Source organism: Salvelinus fontinalis, chromosome 9 (assembly GCF_029448725.1).
Source record: "Salvelinus fontinalis isolate EN_2023a chromosome 9, ASM2944872v1, whole genome shotgun sequence".
Taxonomy (NCBI): domain Eukaryota; kingdom Metazoa; phylum Chordata; class Actinopteri; order Salmoniformes; family Salmonidae; genus Salvelinus; species Salvelinus fontinalis.
Window position 1 is genome coordinate 42,339,024 of NC_074673.1, and position 24,032 is coordinate 42,363,055.

The 24,032-nt window shown below is 44.3% G+C and overlaps 1 protein-coding gene across 6 annotated transcripts in view; it reads right to left on the bottom strand.

Moving 5' to 3' along the window:
* Nucleotides 1–24,032, bottom strand: part of LOC129862634 (A-kinase anchor protein 13-like) — a 98,064-nt gene that overhangs the window by 7,918 nt on the left and 66,114 nt on the right. For 2 of the 6 annotated variants that reach the window (XM_055934479.1, XM_055934477.1), the window contains exons 9-24: nucleotides 22,942–23,029; nucleotides 18,015–18,139; nucleotides 15,761–16,137; nucleotides 14,893–14,949; nucleotides 14,062–14,121; nucleotides 12,786–12,957; nucleotides 12,501–12,600; nucleotides 8,161–8,203; nucleotides 7,924–8,038; nucleotides 5,181–5,337; nucleotides 2,931–2,998; nucleotides 2,580–2,643; nucleotides 2,032–2,185; nucleotides 1,675–1,787; nucleotides 562–708; nucleotides 72–325 (exon numbers count right to left, since the gene is read on the bottom strand). In XM_055934479.1, coding sequence (XP_055790454.1) covers nucleotides 72–325; nucleotides 562–708; nucleotides 1,675–1,787; nucleotides 2,032–2,185; nucleotides 2,580–2,643; nucleotides 2,931–2,998; nucleotides 5,181–5,337; nucleotides 7,924–8,038; nucleotides 8,161–8,203; nucleotides 12,501–12,600; nucleotides 12,786–12,957; nucleotides 14,062–14,121; nucleotides 14,893–14,949; nucleotides 15,761–16,137; nucleotides 18,015–18,139; nucleotides 22,942–23,029 — 2,094 coding nt within the window. The remainder of the gene's footprint in view (nucleotides 1–71; nucleotides 326–561; nucleotides 709–1,674; nucleotides 1,788–2,031; nucleotides 2,186–2,579; nucleotides 2,644–2,930; nucleotides 2,999–5,180; nucleotides 5,338–7,923; nucleotides 8,039–8,160; nucleotides 8,204–12,500; nucleotides 12,601–12,785; nucleotides 12,958–14,061; nucleotides 14,122–14,892; nucleotides 14,950–15,760; nucleotides 16,138–18,014; nucleotides 18,140–22,941; nucleotides 23,030–24,032) is intronic. The other 4 variants (XM_055934481.1, XM_055934478.1, XM_055934480.1 and 1 more) reach the window with 4 other exon arrangements.

Consider the following 24,032-nt stretch of genomic DNA (forward strand, 5'->3'; position numbering starts at 1 on the left):
TTGCCTAATAATCAACATTTCTACAACATTTCCACAACGTTCTCTAAACCCCGAGTCTCCCCCATGCTGACCTGTGAGACGAGCACGTCTCCTATCTTGCGGATGAGGAAGCTACCGTCGTCCCGGCCCTCGATGGAGGATTTCCGCTTGAGTTCCAGGAGGTGTGCGAAGAAGTGTGTGTGTAGTTCCAGGAGCTCGTCCAGCATGGGGAACACTCGCTCCACCACCTGGGTATCCAGCTGCACCTCCTTCTGCAGGCCCTTACTGTACACCTCAGACATGATCCTCAGCGTTCGCACGTGGTGCATCTCTGTCTGGACCAGCTCTGGAGAGAGGCATGGGGAATGGTTATAGTGTTATAAAAAGGATATATGGTTACAGATGAGGGGTTATAAAGTGAATTCCCATTAAACAGCACCCTACTATTGTGTTTGTACTGAGTAACCGATATCCTAACCCGCAATACTGATGATATGATAACATCTCAAATAAATTGCTCGAACGAAACCAAGTATATCCCAGTGTAATGACATGAGTGGTAGCGCGACAGTGTCCTCCTACCATAGATAACGTCCTGTCTCTTGACCACCTCCTTCTTGAGCCCCTTCACATACTTCTTGTCCACAGTGAAGGTCCAGGAGTCCGCCTCCAGATCCTTAGACTCCGCCTCAAACTCCCCCATCAGCTGGCTGTCCATCATTTCAGTCCCTACGGCAACAGACAGGAGCATGAGGGCTTGCTGTACCGTATACACCGTGAGCAGACGAGCACGCTCCTACACATACACTGTTCATTATTGAGCGAGGATCAATACAATACATTAAAACATTGAAATAAAACAGCTGAAAACATCGGAGGCAATCTGAACATGTTGAATGTGTTTTACATTTGCTCACTCATTTGAAGCAAGCCCTACAATGATGGGGGAACATGATTAGACAATACAGGCAATGATGGGGGAACATGATTAGACAATACAGGCAATGATGGGGGAACATGATTAGACAATACAGGCAATGATGGGGGAACATGATTAGACAATACAGGCAATGATGGGGGAACATGATTAGACAATACAGGCAATGATGGGGGAACATGATTAGACAATACAGGCAATGATGGGGGAACATGATTAGACAATACAGGCAATGATGGGGGAATATGATTAGACAATACAGGCAATGATGGGGGAACATGATTAGACAATACAGGCAATGATGGGGGAATATGATTAGACAATACAGGCAATGATGGGGGAACATGATTAGACAATACAGGCAATGATGGGGGAACATGATTAGACAATACAGGCAATGATGGGGGAATATGATTAGACAATACAGGCAATGATGGGGGAACATGATTAGACAATACAGGCAATGATGGGGTAACATGATTAGACAATACAGGCAATGATGGGGGAACATGATTAGACAATACAGGCAATGATGGGGGAACATGATTAGACAATACAGGCAATGATGGGGGAACATGATTAGACAATACAGGCAATGATGGGGGAACATGATTAGACAATACAGGCAATGATGGGGGAATATGATTAGACAATGCAGGCAATGATGGGGGAATATGATTAGACAATACAGGCAATGATGGGGGAATATGATTAGACAATACAGGCTCTGTGACTTGAGGTCTCTCAGGGTAACTCACCTTCATCGGTGAGAGACTCAGTGGACTCGTTGACCTTGGAGATCTTGTGTAGTGAGTCTGTGGACTGGGAGAGGTACTTCAGGCCCTTCAGAGGCATCTCGTCCATCAATGGCCTGCACGGACAGACAGACAGGGTGAGAGAGAAACAGAGTTAGTGAAGGAGGGGCTATTAGAGTGAAAACATAAGTCCCGTACACACTCCGGCTGCACAATTGCGGTACAATGCATTAGACACGACACTTGTGATACAACAGGTCCAGTAGTGTTGATGAGCGCGTCGGCATAAGAATGTACAAGCTGAGTATGTGAAGGGGGTGATGGTGAGCTGGTTGCTGGTTGAGTGGTGTTGTGTCTCACCCTGCGATGTTGCTGATGGAGATGCTCTTGGACAGGTTGCTGGAGAGGATGCTGGTATTCCTGCGAGGCACCACCGGCGCCACCATGACCATGGCCTGGTCGTCAGGGGGCGAGATGGCAGACCACGGACGCTCCCGAGACGCCGCCGACGTGGCTGATCACAAACACAGAAATTAGTATATAGTATATTTCGTAGAGGTGTGGGTGCACATAAATGCACAGGCAGCCTACTGCACATGGACACAAACGTACTGTACTTACAAATATACATGCAGTAGTTGAGAATACATACATGCAGTACTTGAGAATACATACATGCAGTACTTGAGAATCAGTGGAGGCTGCTGAAGGGAAATGGACTGAATGGAATGGTATCAAACACATGAAAACCACACGTTTCATACCATTCCATTAACCGCATTCCGGCCATTATTGTGAGCCGTCCTCCCCTCAGCAGCCAGATCACATTTGCATAGATAGAAACAGACAGACACAGGTTTGCTCAGAATGACAGACATGGAATTAGTGGACAGAGAAGTATGTATTACATTTACTTCTCAACATGACTCCGGACACGGATGCAGAATCTACCACGGTCTGCTGCTTCTGCTGCTGAAAAACACAAGGGGAATGCAGTATCACGTATTACGCTAAATCAATGCCAATAACAAGCCTGTTACCCATTCATTCAGACTTTAGACAGAGACTGATCAAATCAAATCAAATTGTATCGGTCACATGCGCATGTTTAGCAGATGTTATTGCGGGTGTAGCGAAATGCTTGTGTTTCTAGCTCCAACAGGACAGGCACATTCTGTTCCTGTGTGTGAAGACGCTTTGTAGATGTGAGGGAAGATGCATTGTAGACAGCGGACAGACAGAGCAGAACCAAACGTTACCTTCATTTTGACCTGGACACACACAGGAAGACTGTCTCTGCAGCCCTTATGGACCTGTGCATTGCAGTCTGAAACGATCAGAAGAAAAACAACATTAGGACAAAGAGTTGGTCGAACAATCGGTCAAACACTGCAGAAAAAGCCTCCACTCATCTCACAGGACAGAATACTGTGATTCTAATGTAAGTAGAAAAAATACAACCTTATACCTGCATCACGTGACTCATACCAAATCAACACAGCTTCGTTCACCTGCATCACGTGACTCATACCAAATCAACACTGCTTCGTTTACCTGCATCACGTGACTCATGCCAAATCAACACTGCTTCGTTTACCTGCATCACGTGACTCATACCTAATCAACACTGCTTCGTTTACCTGCATCACGTGACTCATACCAAGTTAACACAGCTTCGTTCACCTGCTTCACGTGACTCATACCAAATCAACACAGCTTCGTTCACCTGCATCACGTGACTCATACCAAGTCAACACAGCTTCGTTCACCTGCATCACGTGACTCATACCAAATCAACACAGCTTCGTTCACCTGCATCACGTGACTCATACCAAATCAACACTGCTTCTTTGAACCACCCTAAACTATAGAAACAGGAAACTCTAATCTGAAAACGCGGAGAAAATGCAGGCGCCATCAAAAAACTGCTCATCTAACCACATAAAAGCAACACAATGACTAACAGAAGAATCAGGGATTAATGTGGAGTATGAAAAGGCCATTGAGTTCAAAGAGTTCCTCTGCACCTCCAGTCAAGCCCATCCAACAAACACAACAACACTTCAGGGAGGGAACAGAAGGGAAGGAAGACCACAATGAACAGGCTGTTGCGCTCTCCCAGATGGAGGTTTTAAACAGGGAGAGGGGATTGTGTTGTGCAACAGGGTGTGTGCCCTTCAATTTTTCCGTGGCCAGCTTGTGGGAGTTGTTTTGATTGTGTGTCAAACACAGATCCTGACAGACTGAATCTCAAAGTTAAGCTGAGAGAACAGAGAGAGGAGGCAGGTGTCCATTAGAATAAACGCTATTCGTTTATATTTCAGACAAAACTCCCTCACTCTCCACAAAGCCCTATTTGACTTTCTAGCTAGGAGATAGAGATAAGGATCAGTCACTGATCATGGTACCTCTGAATAACTAGGTCAATTGTAAAAACTAAGGGCTTGTTTCAAATCTAGGTCTGTGCTCGTCAAACCCTATGTGGGCCGCAATGCTGTGAAACACTGCGTGTCTATAACTACGGCACTTCTAAGAAATGTGCCACGGAAACCTAACTTAGGGCTTACAGTGCAAGATCCTCCGCTAGTGTGTGTGAGACAGACAGACAGACAGACCGAGAGACAGACAGACAGAGAGAGAGAGGCAGGATGTTCGTCTCCACACAACAAAGTGCAGAGAGACAGAACCGAGCTGTAAGAGCAGAGTTGACGTCTCCCAGCTGTGTCAGGGGCAGGGTGATGCAACTCAGTGAAAGACTGAGGGGACTGAGTGAACTGGCTGGGCCGGGGGCCACATCCGTCCCGTCCCTGGTTCCATCTAACCACCCACCCCCTCTTCACTGGGACAGACCCACCCAGTCCATCACGCTTCAGACAGACTGACAACAAACAAAAGAGTTTGAGAACTAGGCTTGGGAGTAGGCTACTCTGCTGTTCTAATGCAAGCTGCTGTCCATACAAAGATGGTGGGAGGAATGTACATACTGCCGTGACAGAGAGGTTCTATACGTCCACTTCTGTTGGCCCCAAAATAAACAACATCCTCTTAAGTTCTCCTCAGACAGACCCTCGCCATGTAGGATTTCCTGTGTTTTGCTTAGTATGGACTTTCTCAACTAGACAAGCTGACTAGGCCGTTTCAGGGAACTGAATATAGTAAGTAGTCACCATTTTGTCACATGGCTTCGAACCAAAGTAAGACGTTCCATCACCAGACATTACACAATGACTGCAAACACAGCTTGGGCCCCTGAAAACCTACAGGTAGAAACCCAAAGTAATTGTCCAGAGCAGCACCAATCATAGGCCTATATAAACACCATGTAAAGAAATAGGGGTTTTGAGGGGTTAATAAAACTAGAGCACTGTCTCCTACCCTGGAACAAAAATGAATAGTTGTGTACTGTGGAATCTGCTCTCTCATAACACCTGACGTGGGCTGGGTGACAGAGGAGGAGGAAGAAGAGGAGGAGGAGGAAGTGGTTTACAGAAGAGGAGGGGGTGTCTTACTGGTACAGAGGAACGCTTCTTTAGTGTTGATGGGTTTGTTGCACTGGTGGCAGGTTGTGGAGGGGGCTGGGTTCACAGAGCTGAAGAGATGGCCGTTCAGGGTCTTCTTCTCCTTGGTGTCTTTCTCCTTACCCTGACCCTTATCTTTGTCTTTCTCCTGCAAGGGGTTAGAGACACAAAGAAAAACCGCCATCAATTATCTGAGTCAAAGCACAGTGATGCTTTCGGTAGTTAAGCAATCAAGGTCTTACAAATAGATCTCACGCTTGGATAATAGTTAGCCAAAGACAAGATGCATGAGTCACTTGCACAAAGATATTCTGAGGAAGTATGCCGACATCATTGACCACTAGTCAAAAACCCCTTCCTAATATTTCCGATCTAGAAGTTTAATTCACAAACAGAAACTTAATTCAGACAAAAGGTTACAGTATATCAATGTAACCACAGACAATACACCGGGCTGACAGAAAACACACAATCAGGTGTATGGTACAGAGACACTAATTGTTGATGGGTACAGGAAACAACCAATATCCTACGATGCTGACTCAACCTAAATACAATGCTAAAATCAATTCTCCTGAAAGAGGGAAGAATGTGTGGTGAGAAGAGTATCATGGTGTGTTCCCGTCTGAGCGCTGTGCCGTGAACCAGGCACTAGTCAACTCTAAACAACGAGGCTGGAGACACTTCTTCACTTCTCATCAAAACACAAGTCACAGGCTGCCAACGAAGACTCCACACCGTTCGACGTCATAGAAATAAACTAGTAGATATGATAAACAAATACAGTACAAAGTTACATTGGGAAAGTGCGAGGCACACCTTCGACATGCAGTAGTTAGTGACTAAGTACATTATGGTGACTAACAACTACCAGTTTCTTCCCAGAATTCCCAAATGACCAATATCCCCTACCTCATCCTGTCCTGCCTCAGCCCTCAGCTTCAGGGAGCGACCGTGTGCCAGGAGACGTCTACACAACATTACAGTAACAGTCTGTTTGTTCGCTGGTCTAGAACAACAGGCGCTACAGCCTCTACAGACAGAACACTGGAGTTCCCATGACGCCAGCCATCAGCTCAACAGGAGGAAGTGAGATACCATGTGTAGGATGAGGGGGGTGGTGGAGGGAGGATCTGTGCTGTGCCTCTGCACTGCTGTAGTCTGCCGTCTCTGTTACACACCCGCCCCACTGCAGCTTCCGGCCTCTAGCTCGCAATCTCAGCAAATTTTTCTACAGTATGTACAATGTACATACTTCAAGTATGAACAAGTCTTAATGAAAATAAAATATATTTTTGGGGATACAATCACAGAGAAATAAAATCACATGAGAACTGTGCTGATGCATGGTCTGGGCGTTACTGTTTTTTACTGTAATGTTATCAGGAAACATGGGAGAACAACTACTGTGATGTTTATTATTTGACCATGCTGGTCATTTATGAACATTTGAACATCTTGGCCATGTTCTGTTATAATCTCCACCCGGCACAGCCAGAAGAGGACTGGCCACCCCTCATAGTCTGGTTCCTCTCAAGGTTTCTTCCTAGGTTTTGGCCTTTCTAGGGAGTTTTTCCTAGCCACCGTGCTTCTACACCTGCATTGATTGCTGTTTGGGGTTTTAGGCTGGGTTTCTGTACGGCACTTTGAGATATCAGCTGATGTACGAAGGGCTATATAAAAACATTTGATTTTGATTTTTGTTTTGTTGAATTAAACCTAAGAGAGTGGTTTGTTTTCGCAGAAGCAGTGATGCCATACAGACGGCTTTTTGAGAAAGACCACAGCATGCCTCTGTTTCCTGTTTGACTTCCCTACTGCGTGCAGAACAGGCGCCTCGCTCTGCTACTCACAACTCACAGACGGATACACTTAACTAACAGAAAGATACTCTAAATCCCTTCTGAATACATGTACTCTGTATAAATGTATCCATAGAACTGTATGAATTGAGAAGCCTTTGAACACCTAATAATCCATTTGATTTAACGTCAGAAAGACCAAGAGGGAACAATAGCGCTAGGGTCAGAGTGAAAATGTACTACTGGGGCTTCTTCAATTCAATTAACCAATACAACTTGATTTATCCTCTCACATACAATTCTGAGCCAGGCCCTGTGCTCTGCTAGTGCAGGAAGTGGAGGAGAGGAGGAAATGGAGGAGGAGGAGGAGGAAAGGAAGAGAAGCAGGAGGAGAGGAGGAAATGGAGGAGGAAAGGAAGAGAAGCAGGAGGAGGAGAGGAGGAAATTAAGTCGGAGGAGGAGGAAAGGAAGAGAAGCAGGAGGAGAGGAGGAAATGGAGGAAGAAAGGAAGAGAAGCAGGAGGAGGAGGAGAGGAGGACATTGAGGAGGAAAGGAAGAGAAGCAGGAGGAGGAGAGGAGGAAATGGAGGAAGAAAGGAAGAGAAGAAGGAGGAGGAGGAGAGGAGGAAATTGAGGAGGAAAGGAAGAGAAGCAGGAGGAGGAGAGGAGGAAATGGAGGAAGAAAGGAAGAGAAGCAGGAGGAGGAGGAGAGGAGGAAATGGAGGAGGAAAGGAAGAGAAGCAGGAGAGGAGGAAATGGAGGAGGAAAGGAAGAGAAGCAGGAGGAGAGGAGGAAATGGAGGAAGAAAGGAAGAGAAGCAGGAGGAGGAGAGGAGGAAATGGAGGAAGAAAGGAAGAGAAGCAGGAGGAAGAGAGGAGGAAAGGAAGATAAGCAGGAGGAGGAGAGGTGGAAATGCTGAATGGACAGACTCACCTTGTTCTTCTTAGTACTCATTTTGCTCTTGAGGTAACTGAAAGTGCGGCTGACCTTGGTCCCTTGTCTCCCCTCAGTGTAACTCCGCAGGGGACCCGGGTCCTCCTCAGAGATGCTGAACCAGACAAGGAAAAATGCACTGAACATACGGCCATTTACACTTGTTCTGCTGGTGAAATAGCAATCATAGTACACATTGTAAGAACAGCCCCATTGAAAAGAAAGTCTCTGTCGTACCTGTACTCTAGTGATCCAGAGGTGCTGGAGTAGGATCCCAATCCTACGGTAGAAATAGAGAGAGGGGGTGATGAGCTGGACCAATGGAAGCATGTTAAAATAACATGTTGAAATTACAGACTGGAATTCCTCTGTATAAAATCATAGACTTACAGTATATAACCATGAAACAGGCTTGTCATATTTTTATCAGAATTGTGGTTCAGTACATGTATAAATGACATATTACATAATCATTACAAGACATTTCCAAGCAAAGGTGATATCACATAACACGTTTGTACAAACATCCAACTGAACCAGTGGGTACTTGGTAGGACGGGTTACATGTGGAATTGCACACTGGGTAATATGGTTAAGGACTTAGCCAATTAACATAAAAAATACATACACTAAGGAATGTGAACATAAGACATCATATATTTCCAGTAGTAGTCATGGGCGGACAGTAATAAAGAAAGTTACTAGGGCCCAAACACAGTCCTCCAGCAAAGCTCAATAAGGCACACATCACGTGACAAACACAGAGACACTTTCAAAAACTGCCATGCAACATCTCTCACAGCTCTTAATGTAGCTCTGAAATGCTAGAGCAGCGAAAGCCCTCTGAAACGTCATCCCCCAGTAACGGCCAGGGATTTTCTTCCTATCGTTCGCCCCCAAAATAATATACAAGCCGTTCTTACGAGGCTCAAAGGAGTGTGAAAGCAGCAGTGAAATTTCCTAAAGGAAACTCAATCCTTTTTAGCAGCTGTGAAGCCCAAAAGGAACACTTTGAAATGTGTTTATGTGGATTTCAAAGAATGGAGGCTAGGGGGAATAAATAGAAGTGATGGAAAGAAAAAGGGAAGAAATATGTGGAAAACTCACAGGAGGGACATAGTATGCATGGCAGCCATGTCAAATACAATAGGAAAATGGCTACTTGGGGACCTGGGGAAATCTGTGCTAGGAGAAAGCTGATTCTTTAGTCTCAGTTCGATACCAATAGTGGGAAATAGATTCTGGGGTCATGGGCGTCTCCTGCAGATATTCAATAAGGGCAGAATCAATGATGATGATGATTCCAGATGGCTGACTGGACTGCAGAGGGCTTTCTACTCTGAAGCTGCAGTTTTTATTCTTATAAAAGATCTCATTGAGTCTGCTGCTGTTGCTAGGTTTTCAGCAATGTACAAATCGTTCATAAATACAACGCTCTTAAAAGGACAAAAGAGTCAATCTTGTCCTTGACTGTTTCATGAACATTTAATAAATATGTGAACATCTTGGCGGATTTTTAAAATTTATTTTGAATTAGACTGAAATGAAAAACATGGACATGGTTTGGCATAATCCTTTCATTCTTCTTCAGTTCTTGTCATGGTAACCAAGATTTTCAGAACTAAGCTGTAGGCATTGCTTTCATAAAATAGATGAAGCCATAGTCAGAAAATAACATAGAGCACAATAACTCAACAGACACAATTAGTGCACTGGTCAGACTCGCCCAATTTACAAGACTAATAGTCTATGTGGAAGCAATTGCCTTATTCTATTCATAAACACTTTGCTTGAATTTTCACTAAATCGACTTTCATTACCAGTGCATATTTGATCACCTGTTCAGTTTTGGTGACTGCAGATGAGAACCTACTTGTTTGAAAACAAAGCTATGTACATGTTGAATTTCTCTCAAACCAAATGACCTGTCTACAACTTCAGAGACATTGACCCTGTTAAGGGGAGGGGACCAAACAGAGATTAGGGTTGGATTTAGAGTTTAGCGGGATGTGACGTCCGTTTAGTGACACGGGCAGAAGAAGAGGCACACTACACAGGAAGCAGCCAGGGGCTAGGTGGGCACTCAGGGCATTCTGGGAGCTGTACAGTACTTACTCACAACCTCCTCCTCATCACTGGAGGAAGAGCCAATAGAAAAGAATGTTCTAGATTTGGGGATGCTGAAGGAGAAGGAGATGCGTCTCTTTGGTCGAGTCCGTCCGCTCGCTATCCAGTTCAAGGGTACAAAAGACATCAAATCACGCGTTAAATGAGAACAAGAACCTGGGCGGAACCTCAATGCCTTCCGAGTGATCAAGTGAGCCCTACACAGACTTGACCTCATTCCCTTCCAAGTGATTGAATGAGTGACACCCCACACAAAGGGACAGCGAAACCAGAGAAGGGAGAAATCCCCGCCCCAGTGATAGTGAGGAGAAGCTGTAACAGTAGCCTCTGTTAGCCCCAGAGGAGATTGGGATTGAGAGGGGTGAACTAACCACCTGATTGGATGCTGTTCCTGTCAACTGTCTGGAAAATGCACAGCAGAGGTACAGAGGGAAAATGGACCTGAAGGACGAGGTTGGAAACAGCAGATGACAGGAGACTTGATTGTTGGAAAGATAGAGGCCTGGCCTTTTGTGCCACCATGCCACCACAGACAGAGAGAGGGCTGTAGTGCAGGGGGGTCAAACTCATTCCACGGAGGGCAGGGTCTGCAGGTTTAAAAATGTTTCCCTTTCCTGCAGTCAAATGACCAAATCGCCCTCTATTGGCCTCATGAGTGGAACGTTATTAATATCTTTCATAATTGTATAACTAATCAACTTTGTTTTTTTTAACACTGAAAATCCTGTGTTTCTAAGTCAAAAGGTTTTGTCATATTTCAGTCTTCTGTGATGTATATAAAGTGTAATATTGCGATTCAAACTCAAAATTGAATACATTTCAACATCTTATTTTAAGCCCATAACCATGTGTGTGTGGTGTATACTTTTGTTTTTAACTTCTTTGATATAGGGGGCAGCATTTTCACTTTTGGATGAATTGCGTGCCCACAGTGAACTGCCTCCTACTCTGTCCCAGATGCTAATATATGCATATTATTATTACTATTGGATAGAAAACACTCTGAAGTTTCTAAAACTGTTTGAATGATGTCTGTGAGTATAACAGAACTCATATGGCAGGCAAAAACCTGAGAAAAAATCCAAACAGGAAGTGAGAATTCTGAGACTGGTCGATGTTAAAGTCATCGCCTATTCAATTCCCTGTAATATATGGATCTGTTTGCACTTCCTACGCCTTCCACTAGATGTCAACAGTCTGTAGAACGCTGAATGAAGCCTCTAGTGTGATGTGGGGCCGGATGGGAGGTGTTTCAGTCATTGGTCTGGCAGATTGCCAGTTCTTGCTCACGCGCTTTCCTCATGATATCGCCTTGCGTTCCATTATTTATACAGACATTAAGGAATTCTCCGGTTGGAACGTTATTGGATATATATTATAACAACATCCTGAAGATTGATTCTCTACTTAGTTTGACCAGTTTATTCGACTTGTAATATAACTTTCTGAAGTTTTCGACCGACGTTTGCCTGCACCTGCGCGAGCGTTTGGACACGTGTACTACACATGCAAGCAAAAGTAGCTACTTGGACATAAGTAATGGACATTATCGAACAAAACAACGATTTATTGTGGAACTAGGACTCCTGGGAGTGCATTCTGATGAACATAATCAAAAGGTAAGGGAATATTTATGATGTAATTTAGTTTTTCTGTTGACTCCAACATGGCGGAGAAATGTTGTTAAATCTGAGCGCCATCTCAGATTATTGCATGGTGTGCTTTTTACGTAAAGTTTTTTTTTAAATCTGACAGCGGTTGCATTAAGAACAAGTGTATCTTTAATTCTGTGTAAAACATGTATCTTTCATCAAAGTTTATGATGAGTATTTCTGTTATTTGACATGGCGCCAATGTAAACCGAGATTTGTGGATATAAATATGCACATTATCGAACAAAACATAAATGTATTGTGTAACATGATGTCCTATGAGTGTCGTCTGATGAAGATCATCAAAGGTTAGTGATTAATTTTATCTCTATTTCTGTTTTTGTGACTACTATCTTTTGCTGGGAAAATGGCTGTGTTTTTCTATGGCTATGTACTTAGCTAACATAATTGCTTGGTGTGCTTTCCAGGTAAATCCTTTTTGAAATCAGAACATGTGTAGCTTTAATTTGGTGTCTTTCATGTGTGATTTCATGAAAGATTGATTTTTATAGTATAGCGCTACATTTTTTCTGGATTTTGGCCAAGTGGGACGCTACCGTCCCACTTATCCCAGAGAAGTTAAGTAGATTTCTTTAAGACTACCAAGAAACACTGGGCGTGACACTGATGTAGCCCACTGCAGTACAAGGTGAGGGGAGTTCCTTACTAATCAGTGACCTTAAGTACAAGGGTGGAGCGAAAAACTCGCATACACCCGGCCCTCCGTGGAATGAGTTTGACACGTGTGCTGTAGAGGGGAACCCAGAGAAAGTGTTAACGTGTTAGAGTGAGCCTCACCGTCCAGGTCTCTGTGACTGATGGCCAGCATGGACACCGACTTGGTGAGCACTTGGTGAGGTATGAGGGGACGTCTCACAGGCATAACTCTCCCTGATAACTGAAATAGAGGAGAGAGAGTGTGATCAGTGAGCTGTCTGCAATCAAATAAAACACGAATCACTCAACTACTGTGCATACAGAGAGTCACTCTACACGGGAAGTTACAAAGATTCGGCGATTGCGCAAGCCTTTGCGCAAGCAAGACACAGGACCCATATGGTAAAGATAAGCCTGGACACATACCTGGCTGTCGAGGCTGCTGCAGTAGTCGCCAAGGTCTGACTCCTGCTCCTCTGTCAGGGACAGAAGCGAGCCTCTCTCCTCACTGTCCAGGCGGGTCACACGTCCAGCGCTCCCCACGTTGGCGGAAGCCTTCCCAGCATCCTCCTCTCCAGCCAGGCCCTCCAAACTGTAACTGCAGCCACAACACAACAAAACTGTGTGAGTTACTGAAAGCATTTTGCTTCGGGACAATAGATACTAACGCCCCGAGAGATGTTTAAACCAGAGGCAGGCAGTGAACTCACACCCAGCAGATCCTCATGCTCCAGGCAGATGATCAATCAGCTGGCTCAAAACTGAAACCAGACACATGTAGCGCACAAGTACATGCACATGTAGACACTGAACTAGATTTTTACATTTTTAAGATCCCTGCAGGACGGCAGTGAGGAGATGATGGGAGGAAGGAAGGAAAGCATGTATAGCCAAAGAGGAATAAATGAACACCAGCACAAACAGGAAGGAGCACATACATGCAAACCTAAACATAATATAAAGGGGAAATAACTGAAGTATAATAAATATTCCCCCCCCCCAACGCTTCAATTTCAGGTTGGCAACCTAAAGTTTAGTTGATTAAAAAGATGTAGAACATTTAAGACAACAGAACAATTCATGTTAAATAACAACTATCAAATAACACACTTGAGATCATGAATGTATAAGAAATCAGCATTCAGTATTGGTGTACAAAATAACTTGCACCTCGTTCCCGGCTGTGTATTGATCGGTCCTCTCACTGAAGCTGCCAAGCGAGGTAACTGAAGTAAAACCATAACTCACATGTATGACTCACTGATGACGATGCTTATATTGGTTGTTTTAAGCTTTGCCATAGTTAACCAGCAGTGTAGCAGTAAAATATGATTGTTCTAAAGATGCTTGATGCTTCCTTTCTAAATTCTAGCTTCCTTGTCTCAGAGAGAGAGAGAGAGAGAGAGAGAGAGAGAGAGAGAGAGAGAGAGAGAGGCAGAAGAGAAGTGACTGCATCCCTGAGGTCGACCGTCGACCACGACCGACCAACAAAGTGACAAAGACAAAGAGACCACAGTGAAAGCAGCAGTGACAAAGCGCACACCAAGCCAGATACAGTACATCCCGCACAGAGCACAGAACATGCAGGGGCTCCTCTCTCTTTTTTATTTCTCATCTTGTTAATCCTCCTATACTCTCAGTGCATTCTTTCCACCTTTATTTCTCTCCCTAGGCAGTTAGTTGACAAACAGTGATGGCATACCTTCTGCTATCAATCTGTTCCGGGTGAGGAGGGGGGATGTTGGAGGGACACCAGCTCATACTGACAGGGAGATGCCAGGGAGAGGGATGGAGAGGGACAGGAGAGATGGGTGGACACAAAGGGAGGAGAAACAGGGTGACGTTATTACAGGGTGAAGGGGGTCAAAGGTGAAAGTGGTGGGTTAACGATTAATCCTGCAGTCGGATGTTATTAATATTGTTCATTATTAATAAACATTCTTTTTTTTTTTTACACCAAAAATCTGATGTTTCTTCTATGGCAAACGGTTTTGTTTTTGCTCAGTCTCCTGTGATGTATATAAAGTGTAATATTGGGATGCAAACTCTAAATGGAATACATTTCAACTCTATATGACATGGTAGAGGTGTCTTCTTTTTAAGCCCACAACCATGTGTATGAGGTGTACTCTTTTGTTTCAAAGTAGATTTGTTTAAGACTACCAAGAAAAACTCTGTGACCCTGGTTAATTAAATGTTTTATTTTATTTAACCTTTATTTAACTAGGCAAGTCAGTTAAGAACAAATTCTTATTTACAATGACAATGATTTAGCCCACTGCAGTAAAATGTAGGCTCCCCCCCCCCCCCATTGAGGTGGTTTGATAAAGTATTTTATTGGAGGAAAAGACTATTTTGCTTGGTTTCCACTCTCTCCAGACATAATTTGACAGTACTCTCATACTGTTTTAGAAATGACTTTTCCATAGCATACGTGTGATAAAGGTAAAAGTAGGTTTAGCATTTTCTTGCCGTAATTGCAACACACCGGGGAGAGTCAGAATGGAAACATTGAGAAATAACTGTGTGGTACCTTCTCCTATGAAACGTTGGCTTTCGAGGCTTCCCCTCCCCTTGACTTCGCAACGAACTGAGAAGATGAATGGAGAGATGATCAGAAGACATGAAAGGTGGGACGGACAGAGAGTGATGGGAGCACTGACAGTACAATACATGACCAAATGGGTGGAAATGAGTAAGAAGGAATTGGTAGCAATAAAAACAAAGGCTATTCAAGGCAAGCCTCTGGATAGTGTCTCGCAGACTGAAACATTGAGCAGAATGAGTGATGATGTCAGAGGAGTGATGGAACAGAACTTCGCAAACAGCTCGCGCAGCTGTTGAAAGAGGTCAGAGGTCAGTGTTTAACCTTTGACTGGGACCAGGTCTTTCCCACAAAGTCCACTTACACAGAGGAGCCTCCAGGCTGACTATACTGTAGACAGGCCCTCTGAGGGACAAGCACAGATCACAAAGACATAAACATCAACACACACACACACACACACACACACACACACACACACACACACACACACACACACACACACACACACACACACACACACACACACACACACACACACACACACACACACACACACACACACACACACACACACACACGGGCGTATGAGGACCACTCCTCTGGGAGCCAGTCTCTGTCCTAGTCTCATCCCTGTACACTGTACTTCCCAGGCTACCAGAGTCTCAAGTGACTCCACAATAGATATAATCATACTGAGGACTAGTCAGAATACTGTAGGAGTTGGCGGTGTATGGTTCACACAGATGATGACGTTTTACCACCATAGCTATCCTTCCTGGGGAGTACTGTATGTTTATGTGAGTGTGTGTGGGGTACATGTAAGAGGTCAGTGTCTGGGTCTAAGAGGACTCACCTGCGTTGGTTCACATCCGTTTCTCCTTCAGGATTCTTCCCCGGGCCCCAGCTGTGCCGGCGGAACGGAGAGAGCGAACGGATACACGGGCGCATAACGGCAGAGCATACAGGCACCTCTGTCAGCTTGTCTTTCCTCTCCTCCTCCTCTCCTCCCTTCCCTGTCGTCTGCCAGGTGTCTCCAGAGCTCCAGCTGGTCCGAGTTCCCACCGCCCCCGCCCCGGCCCAAGGAGGGCCCACGCTGCCCAGGGAGGAGACACTTAGGGGACCTACACTGCCCTGAGAGCTGGCACTGAGGGGACCCACACTGGCCACGTCGTCTATGGAGGAGAAGGACACTGACACCCCGCTGGTGCTATCCCTTGGCCCATCCACAGCCTGGGGACAGAGAGGACCCAGAGAGACCCTGTTAACCACTGGAGTCAACACAACTCAAAGGCATTATATTTGGGTGCAAAAAAGAGGGAGAGCTTCTTTTGCATCAAGTATGAAGACAAAGAGAGGTGGTCATGGGAGAACGGGGTATGACTTAGTGACACAATTAAGTAGTAGCTGTGTGAAAACATCATACTTCAAAACCATCCAAGGTAACTTTATTTTAGAGGATATTGCAATTCAAAAATAAAACGGACCAACATGTCACGACTCACAGATCTTCTTCAGTGTGCACAATATATTATATATTAAGGTTGGGAAAGTCTGTAGGGGACTTTTTTGCTGGAACATACTTATTTTAGCTGGAATTGCAAATTATAACCTAATCTAACATGTATGGTAAGCATGATGCCAAATGTGTCCCTAAATGTCAAAACAAAAATGTCCTGTCTCATTGTCTCTCAGGCTGTTTCTCACACATGCCAGGCCTGGGAGGTTAGGCCTGATGATGACTGGTCAGAGCTGCCATTAGTCTGAGCTTACTGCAGGCTTCAGACTGGCGAGAGGAAAGGGCAAGGCAGGGAGAGAGACATGCTGATGGGAGAGAGAGTTTTTTCCAGCCCTATAAAGGTTACATAACAACTGAAACACACACCCTTTAGGGAGGCAGGCTGCAGATGATCTTCATTGGGAGTGTATCATTAGTTTTCACATTCTCCAGCAGTGCCAGCGCTGGGCGGGTGTTAAGCTAACGGTCGGCCGCAGTGGCTCGGAGCATAATAACCATACAGGCCTCTTTATGAGAAGGCTATGGAAAATTAACTTCCAGAACAAATGACTCAGCCTGCCTGAGATCACGCAGCAGGGAAGCAGTCAGCCAGCTAACACTCTCTCCACAAACACACACCTACACTAATCACACGCAGTGACGCAGTCACGCACACACACAAACGCACATTTCGAAAATATGCTCTAGAGAAAATTGGACTTGGATAGGATAGGATAGGATCGTTTTAAAAGAGCCTTCGAGGAATGAAAAGACTAGTAGAATTGAGTCATGTTACTCAGGTCCTTTTTTGGTCACTGCCTGCCTGTCTCTGTCCAAAGTGGTGAGGTCACCCGAAGTTTCAAAACCTGTTGCGTAATGACAAACCTCAAGAAGGGAGGCGGAGGAGCAGTTAGAGGGGACTTGTGTAACTTCTCAGGAAGAAAACATTTGTTAACGTTTCTTACATTTGACTCATTAACTTACTCTTTTTTTTTTTTTTTACATACCAACATGAAAACCTAATGAAATAAACCATGTAGCCTACAGACTGAGTTAAAGTTAGAGTGTGCATGTGTGGTTGAGTGCTAAGTAGATGCCCGGAGAGGAAAGGACCTCATGAGGGCAGAGAAACCATAGCCTGTTGAAACCAAAGAAATGAGGACCAAGGCTGTAGTGGAAAAACAGCTTTGGAGTGCCGTTATGCCTCAACCGCCCTCCACTGAGTGTACACTATGAAAGAAGGGTGGGGGACAGGGCAGGGAAGGAAGGGCGGTAAAGGAGAAAACGAGGGGGATGAGGTCATAATGGGGTTTGCTGGCCCAGGAAGGAGGGCTCATGGGAGCCTGCTGATGTCACATGGTAGAGGAAGCTAACCAGTCTGCTGTGGTCTGAATATGCATTAACAAACAGACTAGCTGGGAAATCAATGGAACTACATCACCAAAAACATACAACAGGGAAGACATAGACCGTGTTGCTTGTTTTCTAGAACTGACTTATAATGTACTCATATGCTATCATGTCATAGCCGATGAAGACACCTACTCCTGTTCTTCCATGGTATTGTAACTAAAAGCGAGTGTCTGGGTCCAGTCCAGTGTGCTGTGCTCACCTTTCTGAAGACACTGTCCTCTCCCAGACTGTCCACATCACTGATTGAGTCTCTCAGGGCACCAGTGGTCGACAAAGAGCCTCCAACACTCTCAGAGCTCTCAGAGCACGGGGACACAGGGATTTCTGTGAGAGAAAAGGGGTATCAAGATGAGTGTCAGATATTCACCATGGCCTTGCCTTGTTTGTGTGTGTGTTGGAGTGTCAGTGTGTGTGTTTGTGTGTAGGGCTGTGGCGGTCACTAAAAATTAATCAGCTGGTGATTGTCAAGCAAATAACTGTCTGTCTCATGGGAAATTACCGTTAATTAGCATAAACACGTTTAGCATCTCCTGGCTTCAACGCACAGCCTACAAGCCACTGATGCAGACCTTTGGAACATCTACATATTAAAAAGTATAATAAATCCATGTAATATAGCCTACACCATCACAATGAATCCATGATTTATTTTAGACAGTTCTAAAGAAACATGATATGAAGAAAATGTAGTCTATTTCAGAAGAACAGAATAGCATACTATGAGTTGTCCTTATGTTAGGCCCTGATCTTGCTATGCCATATGGCTGTGGGCTACACTAGTTCATGAAGCAGACAAGATTTGCTTAGAGTTCCGTGGCATTATTTTATATTATGAAGAATACAACTGAACAAAGCTGAATAAAATAGAAAGGATATTTTCTCCAAATGATTTGAGGGAATGTGGCTATCCTGTGTTGAGCGGTTAATAGAAAATAGGTACTCCTATATACTTAATTTAGAGTTATTAATGCAACTTTAGTTGTTCTACAAATGGTGGGCTATATGTTTTGATTTTTAATACATTCTAAGGCTGCATGATGAGACTCCAATGATGATTCGAAAAATGTCGCTTGAAAGGCATGAGCTCTGCTTTGTTTTTTCACAGGCTGTACACACTACATCAGTCACTCATTCACAATTTGACAAGCACTTGATGATGCCTACAATTTCACGCCGGCATCCCCTGTGTGTGGCCATAATGTGCCCTAAAAAAACTCTATGCCTTTTGCGCCCGTTGTGCCCTCCGAATCACCTCTCACTCACATGGCTCTCCGTCACGTGATCATGTCTTTCTCACAGGCTACAAGTGAAGACAGACACATCGGTTACGCAACTGAGCGCATCCTAATCCAATTCTGCGGTGCATATTGAAGAAATTGGAAGAACTGTCCACATTTACTTTCGTCAGCCAACAAGATGAGTAGGCCTAACGAACAGCAAAATCACTAGCCTATGTCAATCTACTATCCCCCATAGCACAAACATCAACCTATTCTGTTCTCTGAGAGAAATAAATATTAAAAACATAGTCTGGGACAGTTATGGGATGCGATAGATCCCAAATTAATACAACCACGAGCATCCCAAACATATTTTTTACGCAATGAGGCTGACGCAACATATCAGAACGTTAAGCTTAAAATGTTGATAAACTATTAGATTATTTCTTCACATTATAAGTGCAGCAATGTGAACATGGCAGTAGGCTGTAAGCACGAATGTTCCATTAGCAGGAAAACACCATTATCAAAAGTGACCGCAAATGCGATTATTCTTGTAATGCTTTTATTATAAAAGGTGCATTTTAATGGTGAAAATGATCTTCCCCAAACTTAACTCATGCGCTGCTTATAAATGCCAGTTAGGCTCTTTTAGGCTTCATTTTAAGAAGTTATTTGGCCACTCTAGTTACTTTAGATACAAACCTCATCAAAACGTATAGGCCTATGGGCTAGGCTACATGAGGTAGAAAAATTAGAAAAAGTCGCAAAAAAAGGCATTGTTTCTTATCCTGGGCATCATTCATAAGTGATAAGTGTCTCCTGACCGCTCCTGTCTCAGCCTCCAGTATTTATGCTGCAGTAGTTTATGTGTCGGGGGGCTAGGGTCAGTTGGTTATACCTGGAATACTTCTCCTGTCTTATCCAGTGTCCTGTGTGAATTTAAGTATGCTCTCTCTAATTCTCTCGTTCTCTCTTTCTCTCTGAGAACCTGAGCCCTAGGACCATACGTCAGGACTACCGGGCATGCTGACACCTTGCTGTCCCCAGTCCGCCCGGCCTTGCTGTTATTCCAGTTTCAACTGTTTCTGCCTGCGGTTACGAAACCCCTACCTGTCCCAGACCTGCTGTTTTCAACTCTTAATGATCGGCTATGAAAAGCCAACTGAGATTTATTCCTGATTATTATTTGACCATGCTTGTCATTTATGAACATTTTGAAAATCTTGGCTCTCTCTAATTTTCTCCTTCTCTCTTTCTCTCGGAGGACCTGAGCCCTAGGGCCATACGTCGGGACTACCGGCCGTGGTGACTCCTTGCTGCCCCCAGTCCGCCTGGCCTTGCTGCTATTCCAGTTTCAACTCTTCTGCCTGCGGTTATGGAACCCCTACCTGTCCCAGACCTGCTGTTTTCAACTCTTAATGATCGGCTATGAAAAGCCAACTGAGATTTATTCCTGATTATTATTTGACCATGCTTGTCATTTATGAACATTTTGAAAATCTTGGCCCTCTCTAATTTTCTCCTTCTCTCTTTCTTTCTCTCGGAGGACCTGGGCCCTAGGACCATGCATCGGGACTGCCGCCCGTGGTGACTCCTTGCTGTCCCCAGTCCGCCTGGCCTTGCTGCTATTCCAGTTTCAGCTGTTCTGCCTGCGGTTATGGAACCGCCACCTGTCCCAGACCTGTTGTTTTTCAACTCTTAATGATCAGCTATGAAAAGCCAACTGAAAATTATTCATGATTATTATTTGACCATGCTTGTCACTTATGAACATTTTTGAACATCTTGGCATAGTTCTGTTATAATCTCCACCCGGCACAGCCAGAAGAGGACTGGCCACCCCTCATAGCCTGGTTCCTCTCTAGGTTTCTTCCTAGGTTTTGGCCTTTCTAGGGAGTTTTTCCTAGCCACCGTGCTTCTACACCTGCATTCTAGCTGTTTGGGGTTTTAGGCTGGGTTTCTGTACAGCACTTCGAGATATTATCTGATGTACGAAGGGCTATATAAAATAAAATTGATTGATAATATATAATTCACAATTGATAGGCTAATATTGTCACCCATCAAACTATTCTTGATTTAATCTTGTCTTTACATATACTAAATAATATATGTGTGACATTTCTTTATTTTTTAGAATGGACCATTATCATTCACCTGTATCGAAACAGGAGCAGCGGAAACATAAATGTAATCTATGCACTTAAATAGCGAATGGAGGACGCTTTTCCTGTGGTTCATTTTCATGCCAGCCAGGTAGGCTACACTCCTGTTGAAAAATGAAGCAATGTGCTTAATATTAGGAAAGTTGAGAAATACATCTAGCCTATAGAAAGCTGATGGGATTTTCCTCTTTTTAGTAGAGGCCATCACTGTTTTCTCACGCAATTGCACAGCCGACAGAAACCTTGCGCAACATGAGCTCATGGGCTCTCATGAAGTGTTTGATTAGATTTTCTGATTACTTCTGCATTGATATCAGAGTGATTAGAGGGACAATAGAGTGCTGAGTACCAGGCAGTTAGCAAGTTTGGTAGGCTACTAATGCAGCATCAGAGCTTGGAGAAGCCTTATTACCATGACTAAACGGTCACATGGAGTTTGACTGCATAAAGACAGTGAAAAATAGGGTCAACTCAAATTGTCCGTGTAGCCATTTTGTTAGCTGTTAAGTTAGGGATAGAAGCTGTTCAGGGGGCTGTTGGTGTCAGACTTGATGCACCGGTACTGCTTGCTGTGCGGCAGCAGAGAGAACAGTCTATGGCTTGGGTGGCTGGAGTCCAACATTTTTCCCTGTCTTCCTTTCACATGATCAGGAAGAAAAACGTGCTGCAAAGCTGTGTTGCATTGATAGTTGCGATCCTCTTGGGTATGATGTTGATGATGTCATATGCAGAAAAAATTATAAGCTCTTTTTTTATTTTGACAAGAAGGATTTTATTGTTTATGAGTGGGTTGCTGTTTTGTCATTGTTTGGCCTAGCAACCAGAACGGTGGGACTGGAAGCGTCTCAAAGGGAGGGGACAAAGATACAGAGATGCTAAGGACAATGCAGTGATATGGATACATATGGATACCTTTTTAAGCTATGATGGCAACTGATCTCTGCACAGATGTGAACACTAGTCTAATTCCTATGACATAAGGTATTTTCTTCAAACTGATCTCTGCACAGATGTGAACACTATCTTCTTCAGACATCAAAGGTGGTAGGTTGCACAACATGCTAACCTAGTCTACATGTACGAGATACATTGATTGATACTATGGGGACACATGGTACAGTAGGGATAGAAGTTCAGATGAAAGCAGGTCCATGCCACCCCCATCTTATCTGAATCAATGACCTTACCATTTTAAGCCTTTCACTACTCTTACAGAGCGCTGCTCTCTTCTCTACAGTACATCTCAATCCTCTGAAATTAAGTTACAACCTGGTCATTCCAACTGAGATCTTCCAGAAATCAAAATATATTCTGACAAGTGCTCTTCCATGATCTAAGCAAGGACCTCCATACCCCTGACAACCCTCCTAATCTTCACTTCTGCTCTTCTCTATCTCATATAACCTGTATGATAACTGACTGCCTGGCAGAAATAAACTCAGCATTGGCCATGCCATGCCTGCCATGCCTGGTATTGGTCAATGCAAATTATTCTGAATAGTTATTTTACTCTGCTGTCCCCATAGGAGAACCCTTTTTGGTTCCAGATTGAACCCTTTTGGGTTCCATGTAGAATACTCTGTGGAAAGGGTTCAAATGGAACCCAAAAGGGTTCTACCTGGAACCACAAGGGTACAGAACAGAAAATGGTTCTTCAAAGGGTGCTCCTATTGAGAAAGCCGAAGAACCCTTTTAGGTTCTAGATAGCACCTTTTTTCATCATCATATTTTGACTTACCTGTGGATTCTGTTATGGTGGTTTTCACCTGTAATGTAGGATCAGTGCAGGGCTGGACAGGGTAGAATGTCTCCTTCTCTCTGTGGATCTAGAAACAAAAATACATTTTGGATCAACAAGACCGAACTTATACAACAGATGTCTTTAGTAAAGTAGCGGTAAGCATATTTTTGGGATGGAGAAACAAAATTACTATTGAATATACACAGTATTTTTTTATCTCCAAAAACCTAAGAATCCGAGAAGAATTCCTAGTATTCTCAACCATGCTGTCTTGGCAGGTTGGTGTTATAGAACAGTCAGACAGATATACAACAGTATTAGTCTCAGGACATTAATATTGATGGCCTCTACTTTGGAAGACCCAAACCTACCACAGAACACAGAAGACCTACCATACAAGACCTACCACAGAACACAGAAGACCTACCACAGAACACAGCAGACCTACCACAGAACACAGCAGACCTACCACAGAACACAACAGACCTACCACAGAACACAGCAAACCTACCACAGAACACAGAAGACCTACCACAGAACACAGAAGACCTACCACAGAACACAGCTTTGCATAGGAGAAGAAAATACATTCCTACAGGTAGAGAGAATCTAATCAAGTGAATGAAAGACCATAAACATTGGGACTGTGCCTCGATCTGACTCAATAGGCCCACATCTGGCCTATCCCCTGGGCCCAGCTACAGTCAGCCTTCAGTAGGCTCTCTCTCTCTCTGTGTCTGGAACTGGCTGTGTTGAGCTCTAGCTGCTGCTTACCATACGTGCTGCTGCTGGGAATTTGGACCGGGAGTCGGAGAGGAATTCTACCCACATGTAAACATCAGGCCTGATTGACATTCAGCTGACAGCTGCTAGCAGTCTGAGGCTCTAGGCCACACTGGGCACCCAGGCAGCGGTTGTTGTGGGGGCTTAAGTGCCTTGCTCAAGGGTACAACAGCAGGCAATGGCATCTAGGCGGACCCAGGATTCAAACTGGCAACCCTCAGGTTGCTGGCTCGCCTCTCTGACCGCTGGGCTACCTGCCGCCTCATGATCAGTGTTCACTGTTCAGATGGCAGTAAGAACAGAAT